At 36.9% G+C, this 17647-nt stretch overlaps 1 protein-coding gene across 6 annotated transcripts in view; it reads left to right on the top strand.

Moving 5' to 3' along the window:
- Window positions 1-14027, top strand: part of Neto (Neuropilin and tolloid-like) — a 209142-nt gene extending 195115 nt beyond the window's left edge. For all 6 annotated transcript variants that reach the window (XM_031986513.2, XM_031986512.2, XM_031986511.2 and 3 more), the window contains exons 9-10: window positions 8055-8192; window positions 9879-14027. In XM_031986513.2, coding sequence (XP_031842373.1) covers window positions 8055-8192; window positions 9879-10862 — 1122 coding nt within the window. In that variant the 3' untranslated portion in view covers window positions 10863-14027. The remainder of the gene's footprint in view (window positions 1-8054; window positions 8193-9878) is intronic.
- Window positions 14028-17647: the final 3620 nt, after the last annotated feature.

The following is a 17647-nucleotide window of genomic DNA, read 5'->3' as shown; positions in this document are numbered from 1 at the left end:
GAATGAAACGACGCGTAATGTAAATTCTTCACGATTCATGAAATTCTGTTCGCTCTTGCATATATTTCATGGTTGAACGGTAAAGTCGTCCATAATGGCAGATAAATACCTATAAAATCTTCAAGATATGATGGCAAATAATGCTGCTTGGAATTACCATATATTCATTTTTCTACAAACTTCGTTAAATAAACAATTCGATCAATTAATACACAGGTCTCGATATTTAAAGTACCGTTTAAAAGTTCGTCAACAGTGGAATGAAGATTTTAACCCTATTTTAAATAAGAGGGCCAAAAGACAATTCTTAAACTTTTAATTTGAAATTCTTTGCAAAATTTTAATAATTTTTCCTCAATTACCTTTTCGATTTTTGTTATAATTTATTTTACATGTATTAGAGGGAAAGTTAATTGAACGAAAATCGTTAAACTTAATTTTAAATTATCGTATTAAATGGTGTCTCTTGTCAACTTCGGCAAAGATAGTATTAAAAAATCAAATTACAATTTTCTTTATTCACAATTAAATGAAACTCCACGTATTATTTTTATATTGTAAATATCTCAAATTTTGTCATGAAAAATTCCATCAGTGAAAGTCACATTAAAGAAGCTGCGTACCTTACTATGTAATAAAAAATATTAATAAACAAGAATGAAATGAAATATTCGTAATGTTTTACAAATTTCTCATTTTCAGAAACACTTCGCTATCCTTATCAAAGATGCTCATCCGATATTTTACGAAATTCAGCTTTCGAGAAGAGTGTTATAAGAGTGTTATAATTTAATCTGTTTAAATTGAAGAAACTCGTGTTGTTCTACCTACATACATATTCAGCACACCTCATGGGATTACAAAAGAGCTCTACAATATGGAACCCATTGCTCTGTGCAGCCTTACTTATTATAAATTTCGTCGCCACGGCAAGTAAATATTTTCTAAGACCACATGAGCCGTAAAATTGTTTTATGAGTTCCAGTTCTACAAACGTGAAGAACGGATGCTCAAAGAGGATATCTCTCTCTAGTACATATATTCAAAAAATGTTTCGACGTTCTAATTCTGCTGCGTATTCTCGAAATTAAAACTGGTATGAATCTCTGATATGATAGAGGGAATCGCACTGGAAGTAAAATCAAGCCGAAACATCGCTAGCTTCGTGTTGCAATGTAACTATGCAGTATACTCGTGAGATACCCAAACGTAAAGTCCCCATCAATTTTCAATATAAATACTGTTTGAATAGTTAACAAAGAAACACAACGTGAATTAAAAAAGAAAGCGAGCAACACTATTAACTATCGATGTAAATATTCATCGCACGATAAAGAGAGAAAACACAATTTGAACATTTTGATATTTATATCGAGTATACTAGCCATGAAGAGATGGGAATTTTTTGTTTTGTTGAAAATATCAATCATAGAAAACAAAAATTTTCTTTTGCAATAAGATGAATGATGTATTTAACTATCCCAATCGATAAATTTTACCAACCTAAATATCATTCTATTCTATAAAAGCAAGTAAAATATAAAATTTTTAATTTCCCTTTTCTGAATATTTGATATTTGATTATTTAATACCAAAATATCTTTAATTCAAAATATCAATCGTTCGTTTATTTTCGAACAAACCACATTTGAAATTCTATAAATAATATTAATGAATCTCTAAGCAAGAAGAGAATAAATTTTCTTAAGAATTTAATAGAAAAGTATAATAAATTATATTTCGTTATAATTTATTCTAATTTTCTCAACAAGTGCACTTACTCTGTTTTCCGATTATACTTGTAATCACTTAAATAATTAAGCACATGAAAATAAATAAAACACTTAATGGGTTGAAAAATAATTTCTATATTGTTCTCGTCAGTACTCTCTATACTAGGACTGTCCAGCAGGCCTCTTTGCAGACAAGGGCAGCCTGCGTTGCCCACGGGCCGAGCTTTGAACAAAACCACTGGCATAGGTTTCCGTAATAGGGGAAATACACTTATGTTTGTGTCCGCGCGTTAGGGCCTTAATCCTTTCGTCCCTAAATATGTATTTACAAACTGTACATTGCCATTAGAATCACTGACGAATTTTGTGGAAAAAAACTTTCCCTAATCAATCAAAACACATATACTGACAGCTGATTAGCACTTAGTCAATTAACTACGTTTGACGAGTGCACACGTTATCTTAAAGCTTGAAATGATACTAATACTTTCAATGATGAATTATTTATGTTTTCACATAAATATGTAGTTCTTCTTTGTTTTGATGTTTTTTTCTTTGTATGCGTTTAATAAACGCATACTTCCTTTTTTGATTTCATTTTAAACTAAATTTCACAGTTAACAGGTAAAGCTGTCAGCTACAGGCAAAGATCCCCGTGTAGTATAATTTTCCTTTATATTTAACACGTTCGCTACTAGCGTCGCAAATTTGTGACAGACGCAACTCTATATTTCACGTGAAGAATATTATATAAATTATAATATAGTATAATTAATCGTACAGACATTGTTATTTAAAGTTACAAGCTGCGACATTGTCCTTAAGAGCCCAATGATTCGTTTTAGTCTCATTGTTTAAATATTTTGTCTAGAGGATTTGTTGGATTAAATAAAATATTACAACTCAGAAGATCGTCATCGAAATAAACGCTGGTAACAAACGTGTTAGGCGTTATCTAGTTTCCCGGTAATTTAAAGTGTTCGTGATACCTATGCATGTCGGACGAAGGAGTTAAGACAGCCGATCACTACTACATACTTACAAAGTAAGTAAACTGTTCTACACAATCAAAGAACAACATACAGCGTAAATTGAAATACAATCTCTATAATTTATCCACAAAAATATTACTCACACAATCGAAATAGGAACAGCAATAGAATTAAGAAAAAAATTCTTTTAGTACAATGAAAAACCTTCGTCACGCGCAGCGCATTCGTTGCAGAATATTGTGTCGAATAGATATCCATGAAATCAAAAATAAAACAGGCGGGAGTAAATCCGTGCCGGATACCGAAGCAACGTGTCAAAAGTGTCTCGCACCGCGAATGCAGTAACCGTTTGAAATGCATTTTCCCGCGGACTTGCGAAAACACGTGAACGTCTGTCAGAGTGTGCTCGGCCATATAAGCATAACAATAAACCTTCCCCAGCATACGGAAGCAGAAAGAGGCATTTTCAACCCCTCAACCAGAGCTTGCAGCTCTGTACATGGCCATCCTTTCCTATTCAAGCCGTGCACGCATCTACCGCGAGGTTCGAGCACCCTCCGGAAAATGTAAGCATCTAATGCACAGAAATCTCATTCGCGAGGAGCACAGGAACGCCTGCAGGAAAGCCGCCGGTAACGCGATAACTCTGTCTATATTGTTAATTATACCTACTTATCGCGAAATGCGTTCGTTATCCACCATTGTTCTTATTATTATGATTGCTCGTTCGTTCTACAAGCTTGAGCGTTTTGTGCTGGTATAATTAGATACAGATACGATAGCAGATAAGTTTACGCGGTTGAGCTGATATTTTTCAGGTTAAGAATTCAATATGTATTTGTGCTATTTTATTATGATCACTTTTTATTGGTGATTATTTATTATTGTGATTGATGCTTATAATCATTTCTAATAATTGTTATTTTTAACTTTTTTTCGATTTATTGTCAATAGAGCTTCGAACTCTGAATGGGAAAAATGAATGTGCGGAGGTCGTCCTGTGACTCAATGGCAATTGACGTATCATAAATCAGTGACGAATCGTTACACAAATGCTTTTGGGTTTGCAGTCCTGAATTTTTTGTAAGCCAACTTTTGAACGGAGGGTCGTCTCTCAAACCCACTGCATTCACTACTCTTACATACACTTGCAACGCAACAAACGTTCACCTGTCACATACAAACAAAACACAATCAATCATTCGACAACACAAATTTAGACAAACATGAATCATTTGTAACATACATGCATCAAACCAGTTCCGCAATACTAATTTATCAACGAGAATTGCGGTGGTCAAGAGGTATCAGTCAACAGTCAAGATAGTGCAGTCAGTCAAAAGTCTCAATCATATCTAGTAACTGTAACGATTACTACTACAAAGTAATTGAAACTGAAGTTTAGCCTGATGGAGTGCATTTTATTATTTACTTTTCAATTCTTATTAATCCTTTTATGAGAATGGACATTAACACTAAGACTGCCGACAGTTAAGATGAAGCTATTTCTACTAAAACCAGTAGACTGATCTTTAAAAAATATGCAATAATAGAATATTTTTACATTTACTGATTCGTTACCTTCTTACAAAAAGAATTCCTCGTTCTACAAAACAAAAACAAACTAGTTAATTTTGATTTGGTAAACTAATTGTAGAGTCCTTTTACACTTTGAGAAGTATCAGTTGTTTTGAATAGTATTGGTATAAGTAGTCATGATAGAACATTATTTTGAGTTTGAATAAATAAAAAGAAATAAAATTCATTACACTATTTCTTTACTTATCGCTGCAATAGTCATTACATCATTACAGAAAAGTGTAACGTGAAGTAGGAATTTTAAAATAAAATTATAAAAACTGTTATTTTGACTGATGTAATAGTTTTAATGTTAATTGTAGTTTCATCATTTGTACAAGTCCAATGTATTCTCGGCCATTAATTTTCAGATTTGTATTAATATCAGTTAACTCAACTATATTTTAACATTGATTTATAACATTTAAAACGTGTTGATTGTAATATTATAAACAAATATAACAGAAATAATAAAAATGCGTAATAATTAGAATAAAATTAAACATCAAATCTGTCTCTAAACATGTAATACCGTTAAAGTGGAAAAGTCGCTCATTAGGTGAGCAAATGATTTCCCATTTTCGTTCACTGGAGAAAGCCAGTAAGATAAAACTGTTACCAAAAATGAATGAGTTAAATAAATTTTTCTATCGGCATTTAATCAGTTCACTCGACGGAGTACTTAAAATCTCGCTTGATTCTTTCGACCGCAAACTTTTTCCTTGAACATTTTTTAGCTATATGAACTGTTTGAGCCCCTCAGCCGAAGTTACCCATTCCAGCTGCAGGCAGTTAGTGTAAATTTGATCAGTGCAGCCACTCTTAATGTACTTCAAGTATTCAGTTTGTATGTCTGGGAAAAAGAAGAAAGAAAAGCCGACTAGTAAAAATTGATAAATTCCACTTTTAAGTATCAATTACTAGTGCCTGGGTCTGTCCTAATTAAAATTTTCAAAGACCAACTATCTTCTTGGATTTAAATAAGTATTTAGAAATTTAAAATGTTGGTTCTTTGAATTATGTTCTTTAAAAAATCAGTCAATACAATTAAATACTTATTTATAAATTCTTCCAAATATATTTTAAATTCCATTATTTTGAAATTTTCTTTCTAAACTGTTTCTAAACAGACACCTTCATCTATAAAGTCATCTATTGACGTTGTTATGCTGAGATGTTAGAGCCTCTAAGATCATATTTATTAATGTATATTTGTGATGAATATATAGATATCTAACGTCTGGTTTCGGTTTTCATATTAAATACCGTATCTTAAATCGCGTTAATTAACAGTTCATATCTAAAACTCCCACATTTGCTTTAATTTAACTAAAATACTTAATGAACATATGTTAGATACCCAACGTTTTTAAAAACTAAAAAAGAAAGATTCAATTTTTTAAAGTATTATATTTTTCCCTTTTAAATACGTTATATATTAATTGTTATTATTTAAACATACATTTCTAAAGATTTTTATTAACCTGTATTTCATCATGGGCACGAGTAAATGAAGTTTTTAAACGATTTCTCACTAAAGCATTCTTTTTTTGCAATAATCGTAAATAAACAAATTCCGAAAGAGTAATTTCAACAGTAGTTCCAATATTAACCCTTTGCCTTACAATTTATCCTGGACTATCATCCTTAAAGCTGCATTGTCCTTAATACTTCGCAATAAAGAAACGAATCCAAGTAGTTCATTGTAAGTACATGTTTATATGAAGATTAAGTGTTCACAAAACGAAAATAATATTTAACTTCTCCTTGAAAGAAAAAACTATATCACGAACCTCATTCGATGTTACAAAGAAAGAAGTTAAATTCATGCGTTCCACATGTAATCGGGAATTACAAGAATCTCGATGCACCACTGGGGTTAATTATCTGAGTCGGTTAAGGTATTCGATAACTCATCCACCTCTTCCAGCTTCAAGGAAGTTTGCCTTTCAGCATTTTTATCTTGACACAGAACTAAACCCTTCCACCAAGTCTGGCTAAGGACAAATAACTTTAATCGATTTCGAAAAATAACTGACGTGCTTCAGCTCCTGTTATTCTGAAATTCAACGGCCTTACCTTCTCGTCGCACAAGTATTCCAATTATTTTTAGTCCTGTTCATAAAAGTTCCGCTGCCGAGCGGGGAAGGATTTCAGAATTAAGCCTTTGGCAAAATATGTCCGCCGCATATCGCACATTCCCAACGTATAGTTAGGACGCCGAGACAAAAAAATATATTGAACGTCGTCGCGTGAGAGAGAAGGCTGAACGGCTGAATGGAATATGGACTCGAATGATATTCCGTTTCGCCTATGCGTCATTAGCGTTTGCTTTGTGGTAGAAATCTCGTCCGCGAATTGTGATCTATACGCGTGCGTGAGTGGCGACCGTGTATAACCGGAGTCTATAAATTTCAGCAGTGTGTTTAACGGTACGCTCCCATAGGCGGCAAACGCGAGAAACGAGGTACACATAGGATGAGAAGAGAATGAGATTCGGCTTGCCGCGTTATGTGCTACTTCCTATATCGTGTTACGGTAACTGTTCCCGATGAATGTGTACCTTGGCATGCATTGTCGACGCTAGCTCGTATCTGGGCGCCATGAAACCTGCGCATACTAGGGCTAATGATCAAGGGAGCCGTAACTGTAGCATTTTCTTTCACGTCGTTGTTCCAGAATGAATTGCGCATCGTTCCGTTTCGACGAACGAACCGCAGGCGCTACGCGAACTAGAAAATAGCCGATCGCGAGATAAAGAAACTCATTATCGGATATGTAAGAATTCAACTGTTTCAAGATAACTATTTTTTCTTCTACTTATTTCGAATGGTATCTGCAAGACGTAGAATAAGTCGGAGAGTGATGGCACATTTTTTTTTTTAAAGAACTATTGTATCGTAAATATCATTGATACCTAAGAAAACGAAATTTGTTTATGAAAGTAAATTACATATACAAAGAATAGTTTAAATAGGTAACTGTGTAAGATCCAATATACCATTAAAAATAATTGAAAATATATGTACAGATAATCCTCGTGTAACACGACACTTCTAAATATAACAAGATTTCACTCTAACACAGCTTGATTAGAGAAATCCCAGGACAATGCTTTTAGAAGCAAGTTGTTAGAAGCAAAATTCGAAGCTAGAGACATTCCCGTACAACATGCAACAAAAGGAGAGCTTTTAAGTGCAGAAGATATTGGAAATTTTTCATTTATATATAAATTCATCATTCATATATATATAAAATTGAAAATTTTAACTCACATAAGTACACCTTAGAAAATTGAAATAGTTTTCGTCATAAAAAGATTCTTCGTGTACTTTATTGTTATTAATGGTATTTGTACGTATATTCGAAGAATGATGTTAAAATAAAAACGAGGCTAATATTTTTTAAGATTTCGCGGCACGTTTGGAAAATTTTGCAATACACCAATGTGCTGCGGTACACCCTTTGAGTAACACTACTTTAGATCCTAACTGTTCAAGCTCCAAACAAACAGAATCACTAAAGCCACGTAAACTAGTATTATCTAAACGTTCAACTTCCCTAAACCATTTTATCCTCTAGAAGTTCGAACAATTCTATTGCGCTTCAAGTGTTTCTAGGGATTTCTTAAAGGAATTATGTATTCTAGATAGGCAGACAATCCTGGAGACACGCATGCGTACGGTCAGCGATCACGAAGAGCGTTTCGTTTTAATTAATAAACAACCGTTTACTTTGTTCCATTTTTCAGACGAAAAAGTCGCGACTGATTGACTCCCAGCACATCGTCATAATCCTCATCGTCTTCTCACTGATACTCTTCGGTATGAGTTTCGCCTTCGTTTTCAACTGTGTGAGGAAGCTAATCCGGGATCATCGAATCATTCGGGTAAGTGGATCCTCCCCTAACAGTCACCTTACCTCGTAACCGTGTCAATCTGCTAGAAAATTGAAACGATACGAGATTAAAAGTTCCGTCAAGGACTTAACCGGTTACGGTGGCGTTTAGGGCGGACCGGTATCCAGGGTATTTACGATCGAACGATATTTTAGTGACTTGAAAACTTCGCTGGGCCCCCTCCGATAACGCGACGTTGATTTAACGCATTTATGGCTGACCATTAAAGCTCTGTTCCCGATAGAAGTATTTAGCTGTGTATTTCTCTTCCTCCGTGTGAAAATTTGCATGTTCCGCGTCGTTTTACGGGCCATTAGAATTTACGGAACGCGTTACAAAATGATCGTTAATCTTAAAACGTCACGATGTCGGTTTCACGGTATATGTTACTTTTGAGATTTACAGCTTCCGCGACTGTGTAACGAATAGAAGCAGTTATTCTTCTCGTTTCTTATTCAATAAAATATAAAAGATTTCGATATTCGATAAAAGTTAAATAAAACAGAGAATTCGTTTATAGCTGTGTCCTTCAAAGACAAAAAATGTTTCTTGTTCAGACGGAGAGGTGCGAAATTAATAAAATAGCCCCGAAAGAATCGACGTGATATTACAAAATAGTAATAAATCTACATATCGAAGAATCACAGGAATTCAGTGCTTTTTTCACGCTACGCATGGCTTGCTCGGCAACGCGTCAGTGGAATTTCAATTACGCGGCGAACGTATGAGATTTCGATTCAATTCACGGGTCGGACATGTCACGTACAGTTGTACGTGCCTAACATTCACGCAATACAGAGAAAAACTGATAACACACAATACGAAATGGGCTCACGGTTCGTTTCGCCCATTCACGTGGGACAAAACGTGGAAAATTGAAGTCGGTTGAGACACGAACGACTAGCATAGAAGAACTAATAGATTAACAGGCAAATAACAATTAATTTCAGACAGATATTTTTCATTTCGTTCTGCATGTTACTTTCATTTCGATTAACAGCACAGTCCGTTCCGTTTAGTTCTCTGACTAATGACGAATACAAATGTAAAACATGTAATCATAAAAACAACTATTGAATTTGGCATGTTTCTTAATATAAGTGTATAATAAAGTATATTAAATATTTACATAAATATAGAGTTTTATAAATTGTTTTACAATCACTGAAATATTGAAATAAAAGTCTCAGACAAAGGTTGACGAAGATGAAAAAATGAAATTTTAAAAACATTACTTTAAAATTGTATTACATGTATATATTCAGTTCTGATGTATTATAAATGTATAAATATATATATTTTAATAAATTCTATTTTGCTTGCACTGAAGCATGTTAGTTTCGTTTCATATTATGATACTGTATTATTTATCCCCTCCAACAAAAGGTATTTACCACTTTTCAATTCACTAATCAACCAGTAACTTTCTTTTTATCTAAACGCAAATTGAATTTTGAAATAAAATACATTATGTTGTAGTTTATTACTATATAGTGTTTCCATACTACCCACCGATGTCTAATTAATTCACGCATCAAGCCACACACACTCCCAACAATTTCCCTGACAGTTAGAAAAATTCTAAGGAAGAGCTACGGCCATAGGAGGAGCCGCATCACAGTAGTAGAATCTCAATCCCCGCCCGATCAATTGAAAGAATTCATTTATCTTTCTCAGGAGCACATCAGGCAGTCCAGGGAGAATCGATTAGACGAACTCGGCCGTAAGGCAACACCCTGTCCAATCTCGTCTTCCAGAACAGATATCGGGGACCGAGGCAGCGAATCACCGAGCTTGGAAGTGGTCCCCAGCAAGGAGCTTTTACCGCCCACCACCCTTATAGCTCAGGATTACACTAAGGAACTCGTATTAGAGATGGCATACAACACCAGGGATATGAACGACATCCACCAGAGTAACAACGTCAGCAACGCGACGCAGGAACGCCTTCAGGAATCCAACGACGAGCCAGAAATGCGGGACAGTTCCTGTCAAACGCGGGAGAGCCTCTTCGAGATGCCCCTCGGCTTCACGACATTCGGTGTTCGGGGGCCAGGCTCACAAAACGGGACCAACCATCTTCATCATCACCGTCATCACCACTTGCACCACCATCAAAGTCCTTCGAACTCGCGACAAAGCTCTCAGCTTTCCCAGCAACAGTCTTCCGAGCACAGTCCCGAGCACTCAACCTCCCAGTGTTCGGGATGCAGTCCAGCTTCGAGGGGTCGAGACGGCAGCATGGGGATCTGCCCGAAGCACAATCCGATCCCAGCTCCGCCCGGCTGGTCAACCCACGAGTCCAGCTATCCACTGCCTCTACATCAAGGTTCTCCTTTTAAAGAACCGCCGGACTATCCGTCTTACCAGAGGTTTCAAAGTCCACAGCCCAACAGGGAAAACAGTGCCTATCGTCAATCCCCTAAACTGGTGAGGCAAGCGACAGTTGGGTCAGGTGAGAGGTACGGCAGCTCTCTCTACGGATCCGGGGCTGGATCCGGCAATACGCCAAACTCCCAGCACTCCAGCACGCCAAAGTCTACTCAGCAAACGACACCCGACCCGAGGTACCGAGCGGAGGCAGTGATAGAGATCGATCAAAGGCGGCCGTTCAGTATAGAAAGCACAAAGAGCGCTCCGGACGTGATCGCGACGCACTGACGCCGGGATCCAGGGGATTGGGAGCCTTACAAGCGACGCCATCCCCGTCAAACAGCAACCGATCGTCAGCTGTCTAGTCGGACTGAGGGAAACAAAGTGACTGTGGCTACGCAGAGCTCGCTGGACGATGACGCGTCAACTAGCTCGACGGTTGAGGCGAATTCATCCTCCTGATCCACGTGTACTGGCGCGATCGATCGGCCTGACCAATTTGACTACTCGGACCAGGACGATCGAGCGTCTCTGGACAAGTTCGCACGGAACGTCAGCCAGAGCTCCGAGATATCTTTAGGAACGGTGAAACGAAACAGCCTCCCGTCACAGGAACTGAACGATATAAAAGAGACGGAGCCTCGTTCGGGCGGTATCGACGAAACCGGCGGGACGAAACTATACGACGTATCCGGACCAGGGTCTACTGGGACAAATGCGAGAACATTTCACGGTAATGTCGCTATCCTACAGTCGACCGGACGCGATAAAAAAGAACCAATGGACGGTGTTACGGTTTTGACTCCGTTGCGCTTGGAAACGGACTATTCCAGGCTGAATAGTCTTCTAATCCTTAGGCCACCGGAGGCCTTCAGAGCTCCCATTTTCCGATGCAAAGCGCCGACTCTGGCCTGGCAGCACTGCAGCTGCCCTTCCCATTCGCATTTGCCGCCCAGAAGATCGTCGGTCATATGGAGTGCCTTGAAACGCAACAACCAGGAGCCATTCTATCGTACGTGGCCCAACAGAGCCGCCAGAAGATTCGCGCGGCCCTCGAGGAGAACCGTCGGAACGCAAAGCTCGCTGGACGGCTCGAGATCATCCCTCGGCACCATTCGTTGCGTGGTCAGATCGATCGACATGACCGAGAGGTCGATGGATCTGGAGATCGGGGCCACCATACCCTTCTAGTGTTTACTTCAGCACCGAAGTGTTTCTTTTGCGCGTCGGATCGATCAGATATCACGGACCAAAGTTTTTGTAAGCGAGACATGGGATATGCGATGTCTGCTCTGTTATTGTTAACGTGGGTATTGTTATCGCTTAGGTCGGGCATGTCTGTATACGCGTAATATATTGTGTTTGTAAAATATGTTGTTACGGAAATTCTTGCTGCCGTTAACCATATGGTTTTTCCGGTCAAGATCGCTGGTATTATTGTTAGATCGATGCGCACGAAAGGTTATTTTTAATAGGGAAGTTCGTTTAGAGAGGTCACCATTTGAGGTTTAAAACGTTCAAACAATGCTTCATATGCACCCATTTAGTACGGGGCGTTTCTTCATCCTGATCATAATAATGATAAGAATAATAAAATACTGTTTCGCGATCAAAATGGCTTGTGTGTTGAAATGTTATTTAATTGTTCGTAACTTTTCAATCCTGAGATGATTGTATATGATTATTATTTATAATGATTATTTCGACGTACTGTTTATGCATACGGTTAATTTAACTCTTTTAAACAGTTCATCCGCAACCATTTCAAGTTGATTTTGAAAAGAAATATTCCAAACAAGAATGAAATTATACGGTTTTTAAAGTTAGTGGCACATTTAGTATTCATCATATATATAATTTGATAAAAGCCAATCGTTAATTAAAAATAACAAATATTAAAAGGAATATAATGTTAGTCAGTATAATTCCTACCCATTAATTTTTCCCATTTGCCATAAACATCACATCTGAATAACCTATAAAAACGTAACTAAAAAAGCAATAAAAGGGAAAGAAGCGCCCTGTATAAATTCATATTTTCATTTGCATAGATTCATGTCATAATGAAGACATATTAGCGAACTGCTTAAACTATTCCTTTACGTCCGCAATAATAAACAAAAACGGATATCAATCGTGGGTATTATGTAAGCACCGATACTTGCCGGGACGCTTCCAGGGCAATTTTAGTTGATTACGCTACCGTCAAAGTCGAGAAGCAAATGGTTTGTCCTGAAGCACACCTTAGAAACACATTCGAGGCACAAAGAAACGGCGGTGAACGTCTTTTTCAGATGTTTTTCACTAGAAAAGAATGAACCTCGTGGGAACGAGATACATAACATATCGGAAGCCGGAAGTGAGCTCGCTCGGTTGACAATCGCACTCGAGCGTCCTCTAAGTCACTATGTTCAGTCCCAACAATGCCGCGTGGTCGCACGTTTGGCACACGATCGTTTGAAAGTGTAAAATGTTTAAGACGACCTCAAGGAGATCCGTCGAATGCAAAACGATTGTTTCGGGCAACGAGTAAGTAGATTCCTACCGTTAAAGGACACGTCGACACAGTCGACGGGATAATGATATTCAGGTCTAACATAACATAATAACCCCTTTTGTACACATGTGTCGGTTTACGCGGTGAATATGTTTACGAATAAAAGTATGAAAAAAAAGAATACGGTTACTGCGATATTGGGCGAACTATTTTTCCACGGTATTTCCATTAAATAGTCGAGAATACGTAACAGAATTCACGCACACCCGGAACAGAAAAGTCGAAGCAATGCATTTATAATTAATCGCGCTTACGCTCGAACGTGTTCGATCGGGATCGGATCAGCCGGTGCGCTTGATCGGTCGGTCGTCGGCCTGCCAAACGTACAAAAATCGTCTCGATAAACGAAAAGAGTATGCTCGCTACGTTCGCGAACTATTTAACAGGTGCTTCGAATTTATTTCCCGATCCCCATCCCCAGAAAGGTTCGCATAATGACGATAATCTGTTCTGTATGGCTTCAACGAAGGTAAAGCGAAAAACGCGACCGCGAATCCGGCGTTTTGTTCACGATCGATTGATCTTTTTCATTGGTATATCAGCTATGGAAATGAAATCGACGTTAATTTCGGTGCTCGAGCTCGAGCACGCGGCTAAGCGAACGGAGGAATAATTCAATTAGTCAATTAAATGAGAAACGATCGATCAGTAAAAAATAATAAAGAATGAAAATGAAGAAGGTTTGTCAGAACAGACATTGAACCGGTGAACCGCGTGCGTGTTAACTTTAAACCGGTGTAAGCAAATACGTTGCAAAGCTGTCAGGAACTTAGCGTTTAGTTAACGACAATTCTCGCTTCTGTACAGGTTCGTGTTAACGTTTATCGTATAGGACAGAATGTACAGAGTGTACACATTTGTATATAAACGACGCATGACCGTCTGTTAAAGTGATACTTCAGACGAATAATAAATATAGTACTTTTAAAATAATGCAGATATTTCATCCATACACTTCTATCCTAATTTCAATAGTACTAGATTTATCCTAAGAAATTATTAATGCGCCCATACCTGTGAGAAAATGGTTATTGTAAAAAACTCTTCAGGGATTTCATCGGTACTTAACGCTTTAACGAAGGTAAGTCTCATGGTAGTCTACTATGTTTATTAATTATTAAGGCTGAAGGTTTAAGTCTTTATTTTATGTGGGATATCTTCAGCATTGGGTATTGCACGACTTCGGTCAGTCATGTTGATCTAAATGTTTAAAGATTTAGTTATGGCTAACAATTTTTTCGCTCGGAGATTTAATCTTTACTTAATTATTATTTAATTTTTGTTTCATTAAATCTGGAAAAGAGTCACTAATCGACAGTCGAAGTTAGTCTAGTATTGATTTTTTTAGGATGTGAACAGGATTGCACTAAAATCGGTATTATCACGCAAGATAGTGACTATTTTACACATATGATAAGTGTAAAATAATATACGATATCACATATCCTTATAAGAAAACAAATCGATTCCAGAATAGCAAAACAATGTGTTTTCTTTAATTTTTTTTTTCTTTTCTTTAATCATCGTATAGTAGTTATAGATGAATGGTAAGTATGGCATATTTCGCATTGTGCGTAAAATGAGCAGTATTTTATGTAAAAACATAAAACATATAACATATTTCCGCAAAAATTGGACTACTCCTACGCCTTTGAAATGCTACGTTGGAATACGCACAAAGCTGATAAAAGCGCTGGCGTTCAAAGGCTAATGAAACTGGATGCTCCTGTTCAGTCTCAGACAAAAAACGCTTTCTAATCAGAATTGTAATGATAGACTCAGTTTGGGTTGTACAAAAGCGGAAATTAATATCGTTGACTGTATGCGGACTCGATAAAACGCTGCATAACTAAGGTAGGCGGCCAGTTTTTGCTCGTTTAGTGAAACCGTGACTGTTTGCCATGGTGGTTCGAAGAACGTAAATAATGAAGACACGAGTTAAATCACAGCAAAACGTGACTCCCTTTGATACGTTGCGCATCTCCCTTTGGTACATATATAATAGACGTGCACGTACACCGTTTACATCTATACGGGCTGAACGTAGCGCCCGTGCTCGGTCACCTTTATCTCTTCCGCATAATTTGTAATTTATGTACGTACGGGCACCGCAGTCACGTCGATGCTGGAGCCACATGACAACAATGAAATATTGAACATAATGACAATTCTTCTAAATCAACGAAGTTGCAAAATTATTTCTCCGCGAATTCTTTTATCGACTCTTATTTCCGATTTTATTGTTCAACGTTCTGTACAACATTGTTCTATTTGCTTCGCAGATCGTTTGATCAGTAATATAAATACACTCCGTCTGTAAAATAATATAATATATTCTTTGTTCTATTTAAATTTTGATTTCATTGATCTATTTGACAGCCGACAAATCACGGTCATTATTCCTATACATTTATCGTTCGTTTATCGTGTTCTAGATTTGAATTCTTTGAGCTTGAAATAATTAATTCAATAATTAAAACCAGAGTAATTGGCACAGCATGTATCATGCACCTTTGATTATATTTTCAGTTGAAACGTGAAACTGTGAAAAGCAAGCTTCGACAGATACAGCTGTGAAAATAATTTTTGTACGAAATTCGATGTAATATTCAGTAGAAGCTTCGTATATGACGGCATAAAAATTAAAAAGTTTTCATTTTTGCTACAAATATTTTACTTGAAGTGTTTGACACTTCAGTTGTCATGAATATAAAAGGAACGATAAAATATAAATCCATTATTTAATATTCGAGCGAATTACCATAGATTTAATTCACACGTTTGCCTGTGTTTGACTTTTTCTGTTATTATCTGATATTACCATTTTAAAAAAATAATACTGCCAATTAACTCTGAAAATAGAAACACCTCTGCCATGCATGTGTTAAGTGTTTTAATATGAATTATTCATGTATATATGTATGTCAGTCCCCTTCCGTAAGAGCAACTGGTTGCAACCTAACTTAATCATACCCTCGTCAAGAGATGGTCATAAACCTTCAGATTCGTACTTCCTGTTATCTAAATTTCTAGCGTAATTTCCTTCTAATTCATGTTATTCGGGAGTTAGTTGGGTTATACATTCCGTTTCTTATCGTTAAATCCGTAAGTAGTTACCCAGCGAATTTCCGGTTGCAGTAGGTCCAAAATTGAATATGATATGATGCCTCGTTTCTATTTGCTTTGATGATCATGGACATAACCAAAATTGCAAGAACACTTTTTCAATAATTACCTAACGAAAGTGATGAAATTATTGATGGATTTTCTTAAATGTTATGTGTCCTATTGTTATATATAAGAATATATTCGATAATATAAAATAAATACAATAAGTATTCGCTTGTTATGTAAATTCGAGATATCCTCATACGTATAATATGTGCCAATTGAATCATAATTAATTATTGAGAAGATTTTATACGGAATAGGTATTCAATTGGCACATATTATACGTATGAGGATATCTAATCAAATTTACCTTCGAAATTAAGCATTGCGTGCAAATATTAATGTTTTTTGCGACAAAATCCCATGACTTCAAAGATCATTATAATTAAATTTCTGTTAATCTTCCTTCATATTCTTCCGTATTCAATTGTTCGTCTCAGATAGGAATTGGTGGATGATAGGATGAAATATTAAATTCGTCTGATCAGATTCATTCATGTTCCATCCGCTTAAGTTCACGGAATCGTATCAGCGCTATCATTACGCAAGCCTGTCTGCCAGAATCGAGAACCTATAATCGTCTGCTATTGATCCTTATGTGGAGTTAATCACAAGAAATTTCGGTAGAATCGGGGTCAACAGGCGAGTCCGAGTCCAAAAGAATTTTCTTGGCAGAATATCCTGTCCCAGGAATGCGGGACGTTTCCATCGACCGACCGGACAGACACATTTCTCCCGTTCGCTCCTCGCTGGTCCTTTCGTCCTTATTGTCAGCCGTTCCCGTTCCCCGACACGACGAGTATTTATTAGAAACGATTATGCATTGGCCGTTCGCCAAAGTATTCTCCGGGCAATTCGACTCGACCGTTTCATCATAGACAGCGCGTGTCCCCGATAAATAAATAGTCCAAGGAATCAGATAATATCGTGTCACGATACTTCGATATGAAAATGTGTCTTGGAGGGGCTAGCTGAGTAACGAAGTATAATGTCGAGGCGGTTTGCTGAAGAATGTTACATAGATTTATTCTTTTAATGCATAGAATAGCATAGACGAAAGTAAGGTAAAATGGAGTAATGTTTTCCATAGATAAAAAGCTCGTATCGAGTCGACCGCAGAGCAGTGCATGCGTTAATTTTCAATTGAAAGCATTGGAAAGATGTTCAGTAAAGGACATATGAGGACGAATGAAGGTCAACACTTTTATACTCAGAATTTAATACTCTATCGATCTATGTTAAAAAAAGTAGTTAATTCCATTTAAAAAAATCAAGGAGACCTTAAAATCACTAAAAAAAAATGACATAAAAACAGAAATATTTTTGGTATCATGTGAGCCCCACT

Source organism: Nomia melanderi, chromosome 9 (assembly GCF_051020985.1).
Source record: "Nomia melanderi isolate GNS246 chromosome 9, iyNomMela1, whole genome shotgun sequence".
NCBI lineage: Eukaryota > Metazoa > Arthropoda > Insecta > Hymenoptera > Halictidae > Nomia > Nomia melanderi.
The sequence above is the reverse complement of the archived record's forward strand: the minus strand, read 5'-3'. Positions and strand labels throughout refer to the sequence as shown.